This window comes from Lynx rufus, unplaced genomic scaffold (assembly GCF_022079265.1).
Source record: "Lynx rufus isolate CCGP_SWC_20201006 ecotype Redwood Valley unplaced genomic scaffold, mLynRuf1.p SCAF_6, whole genome shotgun sequence".
NCBI classification, from domain to species: domain Eukaryota; kingdom Metazoa; phylum Chordata; class Mammalia; order Carnivora; family Felidae; genus Lynx; species Lynx rufus.
Genome location: NW_025814878.1, coordinates 32184753 through 32207080, shown reverse-complemented (window position 1 = coordinate 32207080; position 22328 = coordinate 32184753). Strand labels below are relative to the sequence as shown.

The 22328-nt window shown below is 35.9% G+C and overlaps 1 protein-coding gene across 1 annotated transcript; it reads left to right on the top strand.

Moving 5' to 3' along the window:
* The first annotated feature begins 14065 nt into the window (after nt 1–14065).
* On the top strand, nt 14066–22032 carry CENPW (centromere protein W). Its single transcript, XM_047102624.1, has 3 exons — nt 14066–14327; nt 19775–19888; nt 21894–22032. The coding sequence occupies exons 1-3, from the start codon at nt 14202–14204 to the stop codon at nt 21918–21920; spliced, it is 267 nt and encodes an 88-aa protein (XP_046958580.1). The 5' UTR covers nt 14066–14201; the 3' UTR covers nt 21921–22032.
* Nucleotides 22033–22328: the final 296 nt, after the last annotated feature.

Genomic DNA, 22328 nt, shown 5'->3' with positions numbered 1-22328 from the left:
TGTTTTTTTGATTTTGATAGCATTGATTTCTGCTCCAATCTTTATTATTTCCGGTCCTCTGCTGGTTTTGGGTTTTATTTGCTGTTCTTTTTCCATCTCCTTAAGGTGTAAGGTTAGGTTGTGTATCTGAGATCTTTCTTCCTTCTTTAGGAAGGCCTGGATTGCTATATAATTTCCTTTTATGACCACCTTTGCTGCATCCCAGAGGTTTTGGGTTGTGGTGTTATCATTTTCATTGACTTCCATATACTTTTTAATTTCCTCTTTAACTGCTTCGTTGGCGCATTCATTCTTTAGTAGGATGTTCTTCTGTCTCCAATTATTTATTACCTTTCCAAATTTTTTCTTGTGGTTGATTTCGAGTTTCTTAGCGTTGTGGTCTGAAAATATACATGGTATGATCTTGATCTTTTTGTACTTACTTAGGGCTGATTTGTGTCCCAATATGTGGTCTATTCTGGAGAACGTTCTATGTGCACTGGCGAAGAATGTATATTCTGCTGCTTTAGGATGAAATGTTCTGTATATATCTGTTAAGTCCATCTGGGCCAGTGTGTCATTCAAAGCCATTGTTTCCTTGTTGAGTTTTTGATTAGATGATGTGTCCATTGTTGTGAATGGGGTGTTGAAGTCTCCTACTATTATGGTATTACTATCGATGAGTTTCTTTATGTTTGTGATTAATTGATTTATATATTTGGGTGCTCTCACATTTGGTGCATAAATGTTTACAATTGGTAAGTCTTCTTGGTGGATAGACCCCTTGATTATGATATAATGCCCTTCTGCATCTCTTGATACAGTCTTTATTTTAAAGTCTAGATTGTCTGATATAAGTATGGCTACTCCGGCTTTCTTTGGTCGACATTAGCCTGATAGATGGTTCTCCATCCCCTTACTTTCAATCCGAAGATGTCTTTAGGTTTCAAGTGGGTCTCTTGTAAACAGCATATAGATGGATCTTGTTTTCTTATCCATTCTGTTACCCTATGTCTTTTGATTGGAGCATTGAGTCCATTGACATTTAGAGTGAGTACAGAAAGATATGAATTTATTGCCATTATGATGCTTGTAGGGTTGGGAGTTTCTGGTGGTGTTCTCTTGTCCTTTCTAATCTTCTGTTGCTTTTGGTATTTATGTATATATATATTTTTTCATCTTTTCTCCCCTCAGAAAGTCCCCCTTAATATTTCTTGCAGGATGGTTTAGTGGTCACAAACTCCTTTAATTTTTGTTTGTCTGGGAAAGTTTTTATCTCTCCTTCTATTTTGAATGACAGCCTTGCTGGATAAAGAATTCTTGGCTGCATATTATTCTGATTCAGCACATTGAATATATCCCACCACTCCTATCTGGCCTGCCAAGTTTCTGTGGATAGGTCTGCTGCAAACCTGATCTGTCTTCCCTTGTAGGTTGGGGACTTTTTTTTCCCTTGCTGCTTTCATGATTCTCTCCTCGCCTGAGTATTTGGTGAATTTGACTATGATATGCCTTGTTGATGGGCGGTTTTTGTTGAATCTAATGGGAGTCCTCTGTGCTTCCTGGGTTTTGATGTCTGTGTCTTTCCCCAGGTTAGGAAAGTTTTCTGCTATGATTTGCTCACATAACCCTTCTACCCCTATTTCTCTCTCTTCCTCTTCTGGGACCCCTATGATTCTGATGTTGTTCCTTTTTAATGAGTCACTGATTTCTCTAATTCTGAAATCATGCTCTTTTGCCTTCATCTCCCTCTTTTTCCTGCTTCATTATTTGTTATTCGTTGTCCTCTATATCGCTGATTCTCTGTTCTGCCTCATTCATCCTTCCTGCTGCTGCATCCATCTGTGATTGCAGCTCAGTTATAGCATTTTTAATTTCATTCTGGCTATTTTTTACTTCTTTTATCTTTGCAGGAAGGGATTCTAATCTATTTTTGACTCCAGCTAGTGTTCTTATTATCATGATTATAAATTCCGGTTCCAACATCTTGCTTGTATCTGTGTTGGTCAAATCCCTGGCTGTCATTTCTTTGTGCTCTTTCTTTTGGGGTCAATTCCTTCGTTTTGTCATTTTGAAGGGAGAAAAGGAATTAATGAGGTAGAAAAATTGAAATAAAAAAATTGAAATTAAGAAATATTAAAATTAAAAATTAAACACACACACACACACACACACACACACACACACACACACACAAATCGAATAAATGATGCTAGATCCCAGGTGTGTTTTGGTCTTGGTGTTGAAACTGGTTTGACAGATTCGAAAAAAAAAAAAAAAGGTGGGGGGGAGAAAAAAAAGAAATCATTTGAGAATTTGAAAAAAATGAATACACTGAAGTAGACTAAAATGAATTGGTGGGGGTAAAATAGAATTTGAAAAAATATACACAAAATAAAGAATATAGTAGAAAAAATTTAAAGAAACATATTTTTAATAAAAATTAAAAATAAATATGAATTTTTTCATTTTCTGTATTTAAGAAAAAAGAAAACAAATGAAGAAGAGAAAAAAGATAATAAAAGAAAAAAAGAAAAAGAGAAATCGTTTGAAAATTTGAAAGGTGAATACACTGAAGTAGACTAAAATAAAATGTTGGAAGTAAAATAGAATTTGAAAAAATTTACATAAAAGCAAAAAATGTAGTAATGAAAACAAATAAAAATTTTAATAGAAATTTAAAGTAAAAATGAAATTTTTCTCTTTCTGCATTCAAGAAAAAGAAAAATGTAAAACAGAAAAAAGAAAAAAGAAAAAGAAAGAAAAAGAAAATAAAAAAAGGAAATTGTTTGAAAATTTGAAAAGGTGAATACACTGAAGTAGACTGAAATAAAATGATGGAAGTAAAGTAGAATTTGAAAAAAATTTACACAAAAGTAAAAAGATAGTAATAAAAATTAAAGAAAGATATGTTTAATAAAAGTTGAAAATAAAAATGAATTTTTTCTTTTTGTGTTCAAGAAAAAGAATTGTGAAAGAAAAAAAGAAAAAAGAAAAGAAAAAAAAGAAAGAAAACTGAATAGATGAACCTGCTAACAGATTGAAGTAGGACTGAAATTGCTTTGTTTTCCCCTAGAAGTCAGTCTATGTATCTCTTTATAGTCCATAAATTAAGCCCACGGTGAAACTTGTGCTCTTGAAAAGCAAAGTTGGCCCAGTTGGACAGGGCTTGGTGTAACAGCTCTCTCTCCACTAGACGGCACTGCTAGCCCTCTGGGGTGGATTGTTGCGGAACTTGTAAGTGTGTATGTGCATGCGAGGGAGCTGTGAAAATGGTGCCACCCAGCTACCCAGTCTGTTCTCCCGGATCAGCAATTGCGCACCTGTCCTCTGTCTTCAGCTCTTGTCTACTCCCTGCTTTTTCAGTCTCCGTGACCAGGCCCTAGGCAGTACCTCTCTCACAAGTTTTGTCTCAGATGCGGCTGTTTTTCCTGGCCCCTAATTTCTGATGGACTGCGGCTGTGACCTGTTCCACCCCTCTGTGGGAGGGTCTCACTGAGCAATGGCCGAATGAGCAATGGCTAAATATCGGCTGCACCCAGGAATGCCCACTGGACCCTGTTGTTCCTGGTGCCCCGAGACTGCAGCCAGGTGCCAGCCTGTCCCAGAAAATGTTCACGAGACAGTGTAGCCGCAGCATTTCAGGGATTATGGAAAATCACAACACACATCTGGCACCAGGCTTCACCCTTAATGACCTTGCCCCGGAACCAGTGAATGTGGCTGCCTTCCGGGGTCTGCTGGGACCAGGTGGCTTCAACAGTCTCTACTAAATGTCCTTCCAGCAATGGAACTGCTTTTCCCCGTGTTGCCCGAGAACCTCTCTGACCCCTCTGTTCCTGGGGATTTGCTCTTCCCACCAGAGCACCTCCAGGTATCAAGCTGCGGAGTTGCAGCCGTTGTGCTCCCCTTGTTTACAGTCTTAATGGAATTTAAACCCTCTCCTTTCTCCTTTCTCCCTTTTTAGTTTAGTCCCTGTGGCTGTTTCCAATTTTCCACTTTCTCTCCAGCTGCTTTTGGGGAGGGGTGCTTTTCCTATATGTTCCCCCCCACCCTAGTCTCTGTCCTCTCTCTGCCTGCAAAAGCAGTTCCCTACCTTTTGCGGCTTCTTGCTCCCCAAGTTCAGTTCTCTGCGCTGCATACCTGCTGAATTCTGTGGTTCAAGTTGTGCAGATTGTTGTGTTAATCCTCCAATCAGTTTTCTAGGTGTGTAGGATGGTTTAGTGTTGGTCTGGCTGTATTTCATGGATGCGAGACACACAAAAAGCTTCCATGCTGTTCTGCATCTTGACTCCTGCCTCCCAGATTCTCTACTTTTTTTTTTTTTTTTTTGGTGGAAGTTGTATCTTCTATTCCTTTTTTAATCCTTTAATATTTTATATACATACTTAATATATTTTTACTTTCCTTCCCCCAAATAGAAGACCATCACACTATTTTCATTCTGATCATTCTTCCTCCTACCTCACATGTCACCATTGTTGCGGATTTAACTTCCCTCAAATTCTCCCAAATTGAATATTATTATTATCTTACAGAATCAATGTTTGCTTAGATTTACTCACTTGTGTAATCATCCAATTTCTTTTTTCTGTTTTGACTTTCTTTTTTTCCTGAAAGGCATGCTTTAGACATTGTCTCTGTAAAACCTATTGAGGGTAACGATCATTTTTTTGTTTGTTTGAAAATGTCTTTTATATTGCCCTCATTTTGGAATGATAGTTTAGGTATAAAATTATATGTTAAGTCTAATTAGCTTAAGTAGTTTGAAGTTGTTATTCCATTATCTTTTGACTTCTCTAACAAACTATAGTTACTTATATCCTCAGTTTGTTTTTCATCTTTTGAAGGCTGTGGTAAATCTCTAGATGCATGTAACATATTTCCTTTGTCAGTGGTATCCAGGAATTTTTCTAACTTGTTTCGAGGCACGTATTTTATTTTGTTTATCCTGCTTGAGATGCATAATGTTGCTTGAAAGTAAAAAAATTCAGTTCTGGAAAATACTAGCCATTATTTGTTGAATATTTCTTTTCTTCCATTCTGCCTATGCTTTCCTCCTGAACTCCAATTTTTTTTCCTCCTTATTTAAAAAATTCTCTTTCATATTTTCCATCACTTTGTAATTTCCTCAATTTACAAGTCACTACTTTCCTATTTTACTGTTTCTAATCCCTTGTATAATGAATCATTTAATTTGAAATAATACTCTTTAAGTTTATTAATCATCCATATTATTTTTGAAAAATATGGCTGGCTTAATTTTTTGTAATGACTTAGTTTCTAATTGAAAAAAATTAAACGTATTTATTTTATATTCTATCGTCCATTATTTTTTTATCTGGTGTTTTTGAGGATCTACTTCAGATATCTATTACTTCTCTTGTACTTGCTGCTGCTTTTTAGTTTCTTTACATGTTCCCTAATTTTGCATTAGAAATTTATGTACAGAGGTAGATGGGTAGAAAGAATAGAAGCTTGGGTTTTGGAGGATATTACAAGGATACTGTTTTCATTACCCGCTTGTAGTCAAATGCAAAAAAAAAAATTTTTTTTAAATACATCTTTATGGGGGCTCCTATCTGGCTCAGTCAGTAGAGCATGTGACTCTTAATCTCAGGGTCCTGAGTTCAAGCGTCTCATTGGGTGCAGAGTCTACTTAAAAACAAAAAAACACAAAAACTACATCTTTATGTTTGGTGTATGATAATTGAACTAATCGTAGAATTGAATGATTAATTTTTGGTCAGAAGATAACTTGCAGAACATAATAACAAATTATAATAGGAGCACTTGATGGAAACAGAAACATGTGTCACATAGTGTGATGACAGCTTTATAACACTCACAACAATTATTTCCTGCCAAAATAGGAAGGCAGCCAAAACTATACTATACAGTTATATATTATATGGACAAATGTATACTCTAGTCATAATATTAGGTATTTCCCCCTTTTCAGATAGTATAAATCATGGTTAGAGAGAGTAAGCCACTTGTTTAAGGTCTCAAAGCTAAGATAGACCTGTATTCAGATTCTAGTTTATTTGACTTCAAAACCCCTTCTAATTTCAAATTGTATTGGCTCTCACTAAAACCTTCTGTGTCAAAGGTTTCCAGTTATTATACATTCCTTGATTTTTAGTTGGGCACATTGTAGCCCAAATACAGGTAGCATTTTCTACCTCAATGTACATTTTGGTGTCATCACGTATCAGAGTTCTCTTCAAAGGAATAGATGTGATGTGGTATGTGTATTAAGGAAAGGGGGTATGTACCACACTTCTGCTTCCTCTTTTGTTCTTGCTCAAACACAGAGGTGCTCACAGAAGATCAACTTTAAGTATATGGCCATACTAAAAATTAATTTTCAATATTGAATAAGACAATTTTGTTATTGTCATTTCTAGTCTCATAATACTAAAAACCTAGCTTAAGTCAAACGTTAAAACATAAACTACTTGACTAGTTTTGATAAAAAGTTTCAAGTGGATTACTTTTTCCATTTTATTAATTTATTCTTTCTATAGAGATGCAATGTTACCACTTAAAATAAATGGGAATTACAGAGGGAAAAAATCACCCTCAAAATTAATACCCTTCATTCACACTTTGTGATTTTTGTTCTAGCCATTTTTTGTAAACTTTATTTTTAACAAAATATGTATAAACTAAACCACCAGTAATAGAATATTTTAACTGTTTTCCTTGACCATATTAAGATATAGTTTTACATATTTCTACCTGGTGTTTAAAATCATTGCTTTAAGTGAGTGCATGGCTGTCCATGGACAGACTATGTTTAATTAACTGGACATTTTATGTTGTTCCCAGGTTTTTGCTGTGATAAATCGCATGTCATCTCCACTAAATGTGTAAATTTTAGAAAGTTATTTCTGGGTCTCTCTTTCCTTCTCTGTAAGTGAGGATAACAATAGTAATTACCTCTAGAATTCTAGAGAAGATTAAATGAGCACACATGTGTTTGGTATTGAGAGCAGTTCTGAGTACATGGTAAGCACAAATTATAGTTATTTTTATCATTTTTGGGGGATAAATGACTTAAGATTATTGAACAAGAAAGACTTGATGGAGTGTAAGCAGAAACTAACTTTATTCTTCCTCCTGTTTCCCTCCAAACCTGTTCCTTTATTCTTAAATGGAAATCTCAGGATTTTACTGCCTCTCTTTGGTAACTCAAAAACCCTCTATTTTGATAAGAAAAAAATCTAGCCTAGTCTCATAATTACCCATCATTACAATTCAGTCCAGAGAAATAATAAAAATTTTAAACTTTTACCCAATATTAAGCTTCTTTCTCCCAGTCCTATGCCTGATCCCAACAGAGAAGCCTGAAGTGGAAGAAGGGAGGTGTATTATTTCTTTCACTTCATCCTAGTTTTTCTTTCTTTCTTTCTTTCTTTCTTTCTTTCTTTCTTTCTTTCTTTCTTTAAGTTTACTTATTTTGAGAGAGAGAGAACGTGAACAGAGCAGGGGCAGAGAGAGCAGGGAGAGAAAGAATCCCAAGGAGGCCCAGCGCTGTCAGGGCAGAACCCAATGTGGGGCTTGAACTCACAGATCCTGAGATCAAGACCTGAGTTCAAATCAAGAGTTGAATGCTTAACCAGCTGAGCCACCCAGGCACAGGCACCCTTCCCCCTTACTTTCTAATAAAAATTGCTAAATAATAAATTATGTTGGAATTTTTCACATTTGCTTAAAAATTCTTTTTTTTTTACCACCAGAAAAATGTGACTGTTTTAGGGATAGAAGACAAAAAATTTTAACTGGAAAGAAGTACTTAGTTTACTCTTCTTTTCTTGACAATTAGCCAATTGATGTATATCATTTTCTCACAGAATCCTTAATAATTTATCTGTGGACAGCAGTGTCAATTTGAAAACTTACTGAAGTCACTAAATTAAGAGGAAAAAAAAATCCTGATGATTTGATGTTACCAGCTGAGTAAAATTTTTAAATTTAAGTATTTCTCTTTTGCCCTGTTCTATTCCAAATCATGTGCTAGTGGCAGTTGTTCTTAGTGTAAAAACAGGGGTCATAGAAAAATTATGTTAGCAATGTAGTTTTTGCCCCAAGTTTTGATTTTTATTTCCACTTAATATTTCCTAGCAAAGTCCATTTGTTTTGGAATATGGTATCCTATTTCAAAGCTCAGGTCATGATCTCACGGTTTTTGAGCCCGGCATCAGGCTCCATGCTGACAGTGTGGGGCCTGCTTCAGATTCTCTCTCTCTGCCCCTCCCCTGCTCACAACTTCTCTCTTAAAATAAATTAACTTAAAAAAATATTCAAAAATGTTAATTCAGAGGAATACATTATGTAGTATCAGACTTCATATGTGTGCATTAGTACAATATATGAAAAGCAAAATCAAATTATTTTCCAAGATTCTGTTGAATATCAGAAAGTATTATCAATTATTTTTTAAAGTTTTTCTAATGTAAATAGTTTTCTTAGGGAAATATTTAAATGAAATTTATTCTGTAAACATTTTCAACTATATAAAATCAATTAGCTAAAATATGAAATATCTCATTTCTTTTTTTAAGTTTATTGTAGAAAATTGGACATTTAAAATAATAAAAAATATTATCTATATTCCCATTATGTAAAACTAAGTTCATTTTTGGTATATTTCTTCCCAATGTAGTGTGTGTATGTGTGTGTGTGTGTGTGTGTGTGTGTGTGTATGTACGTGTTTTCAATATTCTTGGAGTCATATTATTTTTAACTTGGTATACAGGTATTTTTCTCCCACTTGCCATTAAAATCACTTTCTTGGGGGTACCTGGGTGGCTCAGTCAGTTAAGCGTCTGACTTCGACTCAGGTCATGGTCTCACAGCTCGTGAGTTCAAGCCCCACGTTGGGCTCTGTGCTGACAGCTCAGAGCCCGGAGCCTGCTTTGGATTCTGTGTCTCCCTCCCTCTCTGCCCCTCCCCCACTCGGGCTCTGTCTCTCTCTCTCTCTCTCTCTCTCTCTCAAAAATATATGAACATTAAAAAAAAATAAAATAAAATCACCTTCTTTTAGGCTTAAATCTTTCATAAATGTCATTTCTAATATGGCCACAGCTGGATGGATGTGCCCAAATGTATACACATCAAACATGTTTTAAAAAATATTTTTAAAATCTCTGTGCATAAAATGGATTTTATATTTAGGATAATTTTCTTAGGGTAGATTCTGAAAAAAAAAATGCATCCCTATTTAAAAATGACCTTAGCAGACATCAACAGTTGTCATCATCAAAAAAAGGCAAAAATTCTCAAAATTTTTAATTGTTTTTCATATACACCAATGCCTTAGAGTAGCATGGTGGGGGATCTCTAAATAATTTTCTTCAAACAAATTTTATTATTGTAAACATCAAAGTAAACAGCAGTGTCAAAGAGGTCTGTGGTTTTCAAATGAAGGCAAAGTTTACATTAGAAGGACTGGTTGGGATAAAGAAGGTGATGTATAGCATTCTGGCGTCAATGCTACTCCTGTCCAGATCTTGGTCTTTCTATCTAGATTCCCTTTTACTTTCCCTGAATTTGGACTTAGGGCTGTCATCACTCAAGACATTTTCAGTTTTGGGGGAAGATTCTAGCTGTATGGGCTAGAGTTCTAATTAATTGAAACCTATCTAATTAATTGAGCCCTATGTTTCATTACAGGGATAAATACATAAATTATTACCCTTATACTCTACTTCAATATTCTTAAAATGTGTAAAAATTTAATAACAAAGTGTTTTTGTTGTAGAAAGTATGAAAAATGCAGATAAATTGAAAGTCCTTTTTGAATCCTGTTTCTTGGCTTCCACTCACCTACCAAAGTGTCACAGAAAATTACTTGTTAGTTTGCTCTAACTGCACTGTCCAAAATGGTAGCTACTAGTGACATATGGCTAGTAAATGTAAATGTAAATTATATTTAAATAAAATTAATATTGTTAATCATAGTAGCCGTATTTCAAATGCTCAATAGCCACATATTGCTATTGTGTTGGACAGAGCAGATATAGACCATATCTGTCACTGAAGAAAGTTCTGTTGAACAGTTCTGTAGAATCAAGTCCAGGAAGAGATCACATAGTAGGCAGAATAATGCCACCTCTAAAGATATCTATGTCCTAATCTCCAGAATCTGAAAATGTTACCTTACTTGGCAAAAGAGACTTTACAGATGTGATCATAGTTAAGGATCTTGAGATGAGAAGATTATCCAGGATTATCTGGGTAGACCAATTGTGATAACAAGGGTTCTTAGAAGGAGTCAGGCAGATTAGAGTCTGAAAAAGATGTGCTTATCAAAACAGAAGGTAGAGTGATGTGCTTTAAAGGTGGAGGAAGGGACCTTGGGCAGAACAGAAATGGCCTCTGCAAGTTAGAAAAGGCAAAGAAACAGACCCTCCCCTAGAGCCTCCTGAAAGAAGAAAGCACTCTGACACTGATTTTAGGACTTCTGACCTGCAGTACTGAAAGATGGAAAGTTGTATTGTTTGAAGCATTAAATTTGTGGTAATTTGTTACAGTAATGCTAGGAAACTAATACATATGACAATAGACATTTCCATTCCTCTCTTTATGAATACTAACTGTCTCCAATTATTTCTATCATAAATAAAGCTACTATAACATTTTTCTATATACAGAAGCAAATATTAGATAGTGGAAAGTGCTGTTGACAAAAATAAACCACAGTGTTAGTATATTTAGATCAGCAGGGATATGTGCAGTGTTATGTTGGTAAACGTTTAACAACTTCCATTCCAGAAAAACAAAAACTAAAAAAAGAAAACCCAAAACCCTGATTTGTGCATTTGCCAATTCCCACGGTGTAAATACTTTTGGCTACCAACATAATGTCATTGAACAAAGTTCTGGGAGGATAAGTCAGCTTTTGCACACTGTTGGATTTGTGTCTGTGCATATGTGTATGGGTGTGTCTAGGTTTTTATGTGTTTACATGTGGGGGGGTTCTATTTTTTTTTTTATTTGAGCGCACACACGTGTGTGAGAGAGAAAGCGCAAGAGCATGCACACACAGGAGAGAGGGGCAGAGGGAGAGAGAGACAATCTTAAGTAGGCTATATGCTTAGTTTGGAACCCAACGTGAAGCCTGATCCCAAGACCCTGGGATCATGGCCTAAGCCAAAATCAAGAGTTGGATGCTCAACCGACTGAGACACCCAGGCACCCCTGGAGTTTCTATTTTAAATAGGAGGTGTCTCTGATACTTGTCAGAGCAGACTCTTGAAGGAAGTGATGGAGACACTTCTGCAGATAAATGAGGAAAAAGTATCGTTGGCAGAGGGAATAGTAAATGCAAATACTTGATGGAGGAGTGTTTGGTATATTTGATGGATTTCAGGTGTGCCTGAAGGCTATCAAGAATGCTAATACAGTTAGAGAAGCTTGAGTTGCTTAATTGTGGTAAGTAAAGTCAGAGTTAGTTGTGCATTTGTAAGTGTATTTATACTTGAAAGGCAGGTAAGACCTCTTAAGTCATTGTAGAAACTTTTATTTTGATGGAAATGGAAGGGGTTTGAAAAGAATAACATAATCTGAGTTAAATCTGGCTCTTCTGTTAAGGAAAACAGCAGCCTGAGACACAGTCAGGAGGGTGTTGCAATAATCCAAGTGATAGATCATGGTGACTTGGCCAAAAGTTATCAGATATTGCAAATAGAGCTCATGAAATTTGATGAAAGATTGAATGTTGGGTGAGAGAAAGAGAGGAGCTAAGGATGATTCCAAGATTTTGGCTTTAGTAATTGGAAAAATGAAAGTGTCATCAGCTGTGATAGGTAAGTTAGTGTAAGGATATTTGGAATATAGGGGCATATCAAGAGCTAATTTTGGGTATGTTAAATTAAGATGACTAAAATTCCAGTCTGGTGGAGAATTGGATATACATGTCTGGGAAACAGAATTAGCTGGAGATGTAAATTTGGTATTTAAAGTAAAAATACTGGATAAGATCACATAGGGAGAGTGTAGATAGAGAAATTTAAGGACTGAGCCCTGTGCTTCAGTATTTTGAGACAAAGTACACAAGGAGAAACCAGAAATGGAGAATGAAGGGCCATGAGGTAGGAGGAAAACCAAAAGAGAATAGCATCAAATTAAAGAAAATGTTTCCTGGAAGAAAGAATCATAAAACCCAACAAATACTCCTTGTTTGTCAAATAAACTGAAGTTTCAGAATTGACCATTGAATTTTAAAGTGTTATTAATTATGTTGACCAAAACAAATTTGCTACAGAGATGGGTATAAAACTTCGACTTGCAGTGGCTTCAAGAGAGAATGGAGGAAAGGGAACTGGAGACATCAAATGTAGCCAATGCTTTCTAGTTTTTCTGTGAAAGGACAGTAGCTAAAAATAGGATCTAAAAAGGGATATTAAAAGGCTAGAGATATTACAGAATGTGTGTGTACAGATGGAAAAAAAAATCAACAAAGAAGGAAAATTCATGAAGTAGAAGAAGGGAGAATTGCCAGAGAATGTCCTTAAGAAAGGGAGAGGACAGGGATCTAGGGCCCAAATGGAGTGGTCATAGATGGTTCATCAGTGGGAGAAAGTGGAGACTGATGGATAGATATGGTGGTGGGATTATGTGGAAAGTCTCTATGGGATGGTTCTGTTTTGTGAGTGAAGCAATGTTATCAACTGAGGGTGAGGATGGGATAGGAGTGAAGGAAGGTTTGAGGAAAAGAATGGGTGAATGAAAAGACTTCAGAAAGAGCAAAAGACTCCCAGAAATACTTAAAACCCACTTGAATGGTCATGAATTTAAATTAAGACCCAACACAGACCTGTCTTGTGTATTTTAATTAAGCCAGTATCAATTCACAGATGCAAGCACAGAATAGATTGAGATTGTAATTTAAACAGGGATGGAGGTTTGTCAGGTGAGTATAAAGGGAAAAAGAATGGCTACAGAGCTAAGGCAAAGTGTAAGGGAATATTATAATAATGCACAATGGACTGTAGGAGGGAGGATAAGGAGAAGAGTAGGGTTTGGGGTCTGGTAGGAATAGAAAGAAAGAGGACTACTATCCCAGTGTCGTCTAAGAATTGTTGGAGTTGGGATACTGGCAGGAATGAGTTGAAAAGATAGATGAGGTTGAAGAGTGAGACAACTGAATTGTGAATATGGAAAGGTATAGTATTTGGTGATGACATGGCCTAATGTATGACTGTAAGTGTGACTGGATGATAGGGTGAAAGATAGCATCATCGATAGAGAGAAGGCCTTGGAAATGGGAGGCCAGATAGTGGAACGATCAACTGTGTGGATACGGAAATCACAATAATTACTACAGGTATAGTATTAGAGGTAATTACAATGAAAATCACAGTGTTCTCAGTGTGGTCCTCAGACTAGCAGTGCCAACATGGCCTGATTAGTTAGAAATGCAAATTCTCAAGTCCCATCCAGATCTATTGAATCAGAACCCCTGAGAGTGGTGCTTCACTGATGCACAATAAAGTTTAGGGACTAGTGTCCTGTAGCACAGAAGATAAAAAAGTTAATTGGGAGAAATACCAAGGATTTCAATGAGGTAGCACTTAAACTACACCTGAATTTATTGCAAGGTTAAGTGCAGGGGCCTTAAAATGAAAAGGAGCAGCATTTGTAAAGAAAAGCTAGGGTCATAAAAGACCTCAAGTAAGATCAAATGAAATTATGTAAATGTGTAAATTGTTAGGCATTAATAATCAGAAAATCATGTCTTGTTAGGAAAGCATTGTTTCTTCAGGAATCCTGATAAAACATCACAAACATTTATTCATCTACTTCTCAGTCCGCTGGTATTAGGTTCAGTAAGTGTAATTGCCTTGGCATACAATCATTTTCCATAATTTCTCAACACTTCTGTGAAACACAGGAGAAATAGTTCTAAAGCGCTGATATTACACAAAAATCGAAGAACGGAAGCCTGGCCCTTTAATGACATCCCTGGGCCCCCGCCGAGGAGGGTGTTTTCTACCCTGGCGCCTCCGGGGGCGGGGCTTGCGCCAAGCCTACGTCACTACTGAGCGCCGGGCGCACTCCTTTGGCGGCGGATTCAAACGTTCGGGCTGGGGTATCGGGCCTGAAGGAGTGTCCCAGCGGCTGGGTGCTTCCTGCTGTCCGTTCGGGTGTGAATTTCAGTGCGGTGCCAGGAGGATCTTGGTAGCGAAGGCGGCTAGTGCCTGAGGGAGAGAATGGCGCCCTCGACCACAGTCTCCCAGAGAAAGAAGATAAAACGGAAGGCTCCCCGGGGCTTTCTTAAGCGCGTCTTCAAGCGACAGAAGCCTCACCTTTGTCTAGAGACAAGTGGCGACTTACTGGTGAGATTCTGTCCCTTTTTTGGGTGGGAGTGGGGCAAGGAAAGGTAAAGGAAATAAACCCCAGGTTTTATTTCGCCACCCCAGCTCTTTCAGGCCTCCGTTTAAGGCGTTTCCAGCAATGACTAGGGCAGGTTTGCTCCGGTTTGGCTGGTCAGTTCGTATGACGCTTAGTTGTCCCGGGGCCCGCTGAAATATAAATATCCGGACCTTTTTTACGGGAGGCTATTAGCCACATCATCTTACGAAAACTAACGTTAATTTCTGCTTTTGGCTTTTACATATCACTTTTCCAGAGCACAGTCTGGTACTGCGTTTAAGTGTACTTGAGAAAGGTATGAAAGATACAGTTAAAAAAAAAATCTGGAATTCAGGCTGGGTTATATTTATCTCTCGTAAAGGGTATTACTGACATGGCTTTTAAATGTGTACCTCCTTCCTTGCCTTTCTCCCTTACCCCCATTTTTACTTAGTTAACCAAACATATTTCCCTATTTCCTCTACTTTAGCTTACTTATTAAAGAACACTGATCTAAGTTTACTTGTAAGCAGTGTGCTTTCAACTGTGAATTTATTTTCCTAGACAAATAGAGCACCTGTTAGTTGAGTTTTCAAGGCAAACCAGTAAAACTTGTTTATCTTACTCATAATCCTGCAGCATAATGCTCACCATAACCAAAACCACTGTGTAATATTTCTATCTTGAAATAAATTGAGAGTTTTTATGTTGTATGCCTGGAGCATATTGTTTTCTAGCAGAATAAACACTCTTTCCCTAGGTTTAAACCAAAAGAGGCACTTCCTCCCTTTTGTCACGAGCTTTTTGAGTAAAGGAGCCATTGTAAGTGGGCACCTAATTTCCAGGAAGTCAAGGTAAAGAATTGTGGGTAGCCAGGATATATGGCTTGGAGAATGTCTTCAGAATGCGTCATCTATCTGTTCTTAAGCTACCTTGGGTGTTTTCAACTCTTCTCTGTAGCCTTCCCGAATTCACTAACTGCCTTCCCATCTGTTGCCTGCAAGTGCAGCGTTTCTGTATTTGCTAGAGTACTATAGAATTGTCTTCACTTTTCCATTATTTGGTTTCTGAAGCCAAAATAGCTTTTTTTTTTTTTTCTTCTGGGAAAAGTAGCCCTTCTGATATCTCCTGCCCTTCTTTTTTATCCCTTTCAAGACCCTGTAAGAAAAGACAATACAGTTGACCCTTGAATGACCCCTTCCACCCCCCCAAAGTTGAAAATCCATGTATAACTTTGACTCTGCAAGAACTTAACTACTAATAGTCTCTTGTTGACCAGAGCCTTACTGGTAACATAAAACAGTTGATTAACACATTTTTTGTATATGTATTACATACTGTATGCTTACAATAAAGTAAGATAGAGAAAAGAAAATGTTAAGAAAGTCATAAGAGAAAATGCATTTACAGTACTGTATTAAAAAAAAATCTATGTTTTTCAAGAGTCATCTTATGTATACAATTTTGAATGCCCCTCTCCCCCAATGGCAAAATAGCATAATGAGCTGGATTAAATAAAGTGATCTGAAGAACATTTTTAGGAATTTATTCTGGAGTTTTCATTGGTGCTGGGTTTCTAATTGGAGGGGGAGGAAATGTACCTGCTCCAGAATATCTATGAGATTACAAACTGGAGCAGATTATTTGGCAGAAATTTCTCAAGTAGAGTCCTCCCATATCCCTCCCTGAGCTGCCTGCCTCAAAGTGATCCATGGACAGGTGGGCTCTATTGTGGATTGGGATCCAGGTGCTGTAGGAGACAAGGGAAATGTCAAGCAGTTGCAGTGGTAGAGGAAAGGAGGCTTCTGTTGGCATCTGTTCCTAGGTTGTATGCTTGTCTTTGGCTTGTGTTGGTTCTCCTTCACTGTCTTGTATATGCCATCCATCACCTTGGTTTCTTTGCTTATGGTTTTCTGCTTGCTTTTGACACTTTGTAATCTTATCCAGCAAGTGTCCCCCGTCATCCATAAACTTTTCTACAATTATGGTGGTCAGTTTTGATCTGTTTTTTCTGAACTTTGATAGTAGTGATTACAGTTTAGCTATTGAGACTCTGGCACTCTTCTCTAAGTTTCATATGTCAGTTTTGACTCCCAGTGTGGTATGCATCTTCTTGAGAATAAGGAACCATACATATCCTTTTTGTCTCCCGTTATCTTTAAAAGAAAACTAATCCACTTTTTTTTAAAAGAATTTATTTTTAAATAATCTCTACATTCAACGTGGAGCTCAAATTTACAACCCCAAGATCAAGAGTTGCACACTCCACCAACTGAGCACAGCCAGGAGCCTCAAAACCAATCTACTTTGTATATAGGTTTGTCTTTTGTATATAGTATTGTTGTCTTTTGTAAGGTTGTCTTTTGTATATAGTATTTCTTCTACCTGAAGATGTCCTCACTCTACTTGGTAAACTCCCAGTTTCAAAATCTAGTTCAAATGCCAGCCACTTCCTGAGTCCTCCTTAATCTTAGGACCAACTTTATCTTTCTGTATCATCTATGGACACATGTTTGTCTTTAATTTTGTATAGGTTTGGTTCTCTCATTGGATGGGGACTTTGAATTGGGAACTTTTTGTATTCCTACTCTTTGGTATAATACTTTGAGTATTATGAGTATACAACTAGTGTTGGGAATGCATGGTAATTAATGTGGGTTGATTATTATTTATAACATTTTACTCATAAAGTCTTTGTGTTATTTCATAGTTCTTCTGCACTGGCTTTTTGTTGTTTTAATTTATGACTTGATTGTATATCCCCATGTCCAGTACTGGTGAGTACATCTATTAATCTGAATAAATTGTTCAGCTTTCTCATGGATTCGTTGTTTTTCAGATTTCTCACTAGTAATGCTGTGCAAATATCTGGATGCTTATGGTTTGTGTAAAATTGAAAAGTGCTATGATGAAGGGAGGAGGAAATCAGGCTGGCCCAGTCTTTTGGCCAATTGACACTGTAAAGGAATGGATATTTCTTTGTAAATTATCTTTCGCTTTATCTTTCAAGCAAACTGACTTTTTTTTTCCCAAGTAAATTTTTGATAGAATGGTCATTTTGAAGTTTGAGTGCCTTGTGGGATACCTTAAAATTTGTTTTTGTTAGGACCATTTTAATTTAAACCTTAGTGCATTTGAGTGGCACCACTCAGTTAACTGTTTTATGACAGAGGATTAGGTTGCTTTAAAAAAAAATTCTGTGACGTTAAAAAAAGTAATATTAATTTGTCTCAGTACCTGTGGCTCATGTTTATAAGGCAGGTCTTTCCACATAGGTTAATAGGGTGAACTAAATCTCAAAGCAGTTTGGGAATTTTTGTTTTTTGCCTTTTCATTTTTTCAAAAGTGAAGTATAGTTGATGCACAACATAGTGATTCAACAAGTGTGTATGCTCTGCTCACCACAGATGTAGCTACCATCTGTCACCATACAACGCTGTTACAATACATTGACTATATTTCTTGAGCTGTACCTTTTATTCCCATGACTTGTTCATTCCAGTGACTTATTCCAGTGACTTATTCATTCCATAACTGGAAGCCTGTATCTCCTATACTTCTTCACCCATTTTCCAATCCCCCCATTCCCCTTCTCTCTGACACCCATCAGTTCTCCAAAACAGGGTGTGGTTCATTGCAGATTGACTAAAAAAATTTTTTTGCCTAATTTGTGGAGAGATGGACAGATCTAATTGTTGACTACTGTGTGTGTGTGTGTGTGTGTGTGTGTGTGTGTGTGTGTGTGTGTAAATGGCTAAAGATCACTGAGGATACAATGTTGGGGAAATTAGACCTAATTCTTCCCCTTATATAGTACATTGAGGAAGACAGGTGAGAAATTGCTGCATAATGTATGTAGTGTGTACAGTTGTGAGAAGTTCAGGGTGCATAACCTTACATATTGGGGGTAGTTGGACTTTTCAGAGAAGTCTACAAACTAGTAGGATGCCGGTAGGCAAGGTTGTATTTGAATACCAAAAGAAGTTCAAAAGACTTACTATAGAACTGTGAGCTGAGAATGGTGAGAGATGAAACTGGAAAAGCCTAGTCAAATGGGGTTAGTATTAAGGAATTTATCCTGGGCATATCTGGAAGCTATTATATCTTTAGAAGTAGGAAATCTAGATTAACAGGAAATTGTGCCGTATTATGGAATGTTTTTGCTGCAGAAGGAAATGGGCTATCATTAGAAGTTTAAAAAAGAACTGAATGACAGGGCATTACGTAAAGAATCAGAATTGGGTGCTTTACCCTAGAGTTCTTGTGAGAATTAAGACAGCACATCAAAAAAAAGTACCAAAGGACTATCTCTTTCTCTCTTTCCATAGGTTCTTTATCTCATTAAATTTAAATTCCCAATCTCCTCTATTTTTTCCAAATATCACTAACACATTCTTAAACATCTAAAACCAGCTACTAAAGATTTCTGTATAATATTTAAATTTAAAACACCACATTATCTAGTTATTTAATGTTTAGTGAACTGTGGAGGAGTGGTTGTGTGCAGTACACAAGATAGTAAATATTAGATGAGTATTGTTCTACTGCAAAGAGCATATAATATTATATAAATGACCAATATATTAAAGATATTATCTAGCTGTACCTAAATGATTAATATTTATCTGCTTATGTTATCTATTTTAATGTCTTAAAAAGAGCCTTAAAGATTAGTAGTAGTAGATATGATTATTTTGATATGTTGGATGACAAGTAACTTGACCTTTATATATATACTTTTCAGTAAACTTTTAATATTTCAATTATTAACCTTTTAAAAAAATGTTTACTTGTTTTTGAGAGAGAGAGGTAGAGAACAAGTAGGGGAGGGGCAGAGAGAGAGGGAGACAGAATCCCAAGCAGGTTCCATGCTGTCAGTGCAGAGCTGGATGTGGGGCTTGAACTCATGAACTAAGCTGAAATAAGAGTTGGACTCTTAACCAATTGAGCTACCCAGGTGCCTCTAACATGTTTTTGAATAGATATTTCAAATTAAATATCTGATTAAAATATCTTAAGCCCTTGGGTTATAGCATGAGAGATGATTAGCTTTAAATATAATTGTTGATACCTTTTGATTTTAAATTTTTGGGAAATTCCATTATCAATTCAAATTTATTTGGAACTGGAAGGAAGAATATTTGCTACTTAATAGAGTCCTACATAAACTTTGTAATTATGCTTTACAATAAATGGTATCATCTCTGGCCTTTGGTCAGCCTTATATAGCCTTGTTTCATGTATTGCAATGACTAAGTCTCTTTTGTGTTGAATTTAAGTTGGACTTATATTAAATTGAATTTTGTGTTAGTGAATTAACTTATACTAGTAAATATTACAGCATTAAATTTTGGAATCTTATTTTTAAAAACCATTATTTCAGAGTATCAGTGTTTGAGTTTAAAAGCCCTTTTGAATTTTCTCTTTCAAGGTGCACCTGAATTGTTTACTGTTTGTTCAGCGTTTAGCAGAAGAGTCCAGAATGAGTGCTTTTGAGAATAAGTGTGGAGTCATTAAAAAGGAGCATGTACAGGCTGCAGCAAAGGTAAAATCTGACTTGCTTTACTTGAGCAAGAATTAACTTAAAAAATATCCTCTAGTGTATCCCTTCTGTCTGATTTGGATTCCTTATTCAGCTTTGTTGACTGAGTTGATGCTTGGCTTTTTTTTTTTTTTTTTTTTTTTTTCCGATTATGCTGGCATCCCGGTATAGTTAACAACAGAGTTGGCATGAACCAGGCCCAGAATGCCAACTGGTTATGCCACCACTTCTAGTGGTGTGACACTTGCCTAGGTACATGGCAGCCTAGGCAGCTGCCTACTGCAGAGGGATGTTTGGCTTTTTATGTTAATGGGTTTTCATTATGGAGTTAGATTTTCTTTTTCTATATGTTTATATTGTGGATTTCTGATGGAAAGATTCGTGGCCACTACTTTATCATTACTTAGGGGAAGATAAATGTTTGGCTGCTAATCTGTATGATTTAATAGTAGGCTGTATATAGTTGACAGGGTTTATCACCTCGAAATTTATGAGAACTTCATGATCACTTAAAATTTTCCTAATTATTTGTTTTTCTAACTTTGGCATTCAAATGACTTATGAATCAAATCACTAATATAAACAGAGAGGATTGTGTCTTACTGGCATTTCTATACAATGTAAGAGTATGATGCCTAGGGTAGTTTTTTCCCAAATATATCCCAAGATCACTATTTTCATTTGATGTTAGTAGATGCCCCATCATAAAATGCTTTGGGGGTCAGATAAATTTAGATGACATACTATATCTCTTTGAATAGTCACAATATTTTATATAAAGGTTGTTTCTGTAATACTACGCAAGAAATTGACAACCATGATTGACTGGGGGATGATGTGGGAGAAAGACTTATTTTTGACAGTCTACCTCTTGGTAGACTTGTTTAATGTTTTTTTATTTTGAAATTATTATAGACTCACAGATGCAAAAATAATAGAGTTCCCATGTACCTTTTATCCAGTTTCCCCACAGTGTTATCTTTATGTAACTGTATTTATGTAAAGTTATAAAAGCTTATGAGATGCAGCAGTAAAGAAACTTGTTGAACTCTATTTAACTTAGCATTTTAAAGATTTGAGTGTATAATATACTCAGCATTTTGTAAATTTGAGTATGTTGTACTTTCTTTTGTGGTACTAACGTGTAGAACCAGAGAAGTTACTGGCCTGGGATATAAACCTACTTGGTGGCGTCTGTGGAAGCTTAGAAATGTACATGCCCTGATACTTTTTTATGGGCTTTCAATTATCTTATATTCCAATAAGTTTCTAGACTATTAAAGTGAATATAAGTCTTTTTCTACAGGTGAAAAGCAAAGCTTAAGGGCTTGAAGAGTGTACGTGCACATTTAAAATTTATAGTTTGTTTTTATTAATTATAGGTGTACTTACCTATAAGTAGGTAAATTATTTAAAAAAATTTTTGGATATATTTTGGTCTAATACTTCCTGTCTTTTACAGCTAGAGATCTAATTTTATTTTCTCATGGGCTATATATTTTGAAAATTGTCTATCTAATGAGCTTTTTAGCATAAGATGACTAGTCTTGGTCTCTAAATTAATATGATTCCAGCTCAAATGTAAGAAATTTGGTGTTACAGTGGATTTGTATTGCTTTATAGTTGTTAAATGCTTGATTTATAATAGGATTTTCGACTTTTGGAACATTCTTTAACTCCCTGGATTACTAAATTGTCTACAAACCTCAAGTTGGGAGCCATTAATCTGGGTACTTTTGGCTTACGTTTGAAGAAATTGACATTCAGAAGTGACTATAAAACTAAATTTTGAGAATTGCATGTTTCACATTTTTTGAGAGAAGTAGACTATTTTAGGGAAGTCTAGGACCATTTTAAGGCAAAAAATTCCCTAATCACCTTCTAAATTGTATTTTACAAATTCAGAATCTTGCATATTATACACATAGGATGATTTAACATTTTGTTGAGGAATTCTGTTTTATTTGCCTTGTGTATAATATGAATCTTCATTTTTTCCCCCTCACAGGTAATTCTAAAGAAGAGCAGAGGTTAGAAGTCAAAGAACCATTTTTGAAAATTATATGATGTATTATTTTAGGTGGTAACACATCTTGAAAGCACTTTTTATATATCAGCTAAATTGTATATTAAAATATTGGCTAGTTGTGGACTGTGTGTATTTGTATATTTTTTACTGATATTGGAATATCTCTAACACCTAGGACTGTATAACTTTTTTTTTTTTTTTGAGGAATCATTTCATTCACTTTAAGTGGCCTCATTTTACTTCCACTTTATTGGTATTGCAAATGTTTAACATAACAAAAATAACATTTTACTATATAAAGTAGTTTGAAGAGATGTGATTTTAGAATTAAATTTATATGGATTTAGATTTTGTTACAATTAACTATGGAATCAGTTTCATTTCTAAAGACAATGTGCAGTGAATCTCAGTACA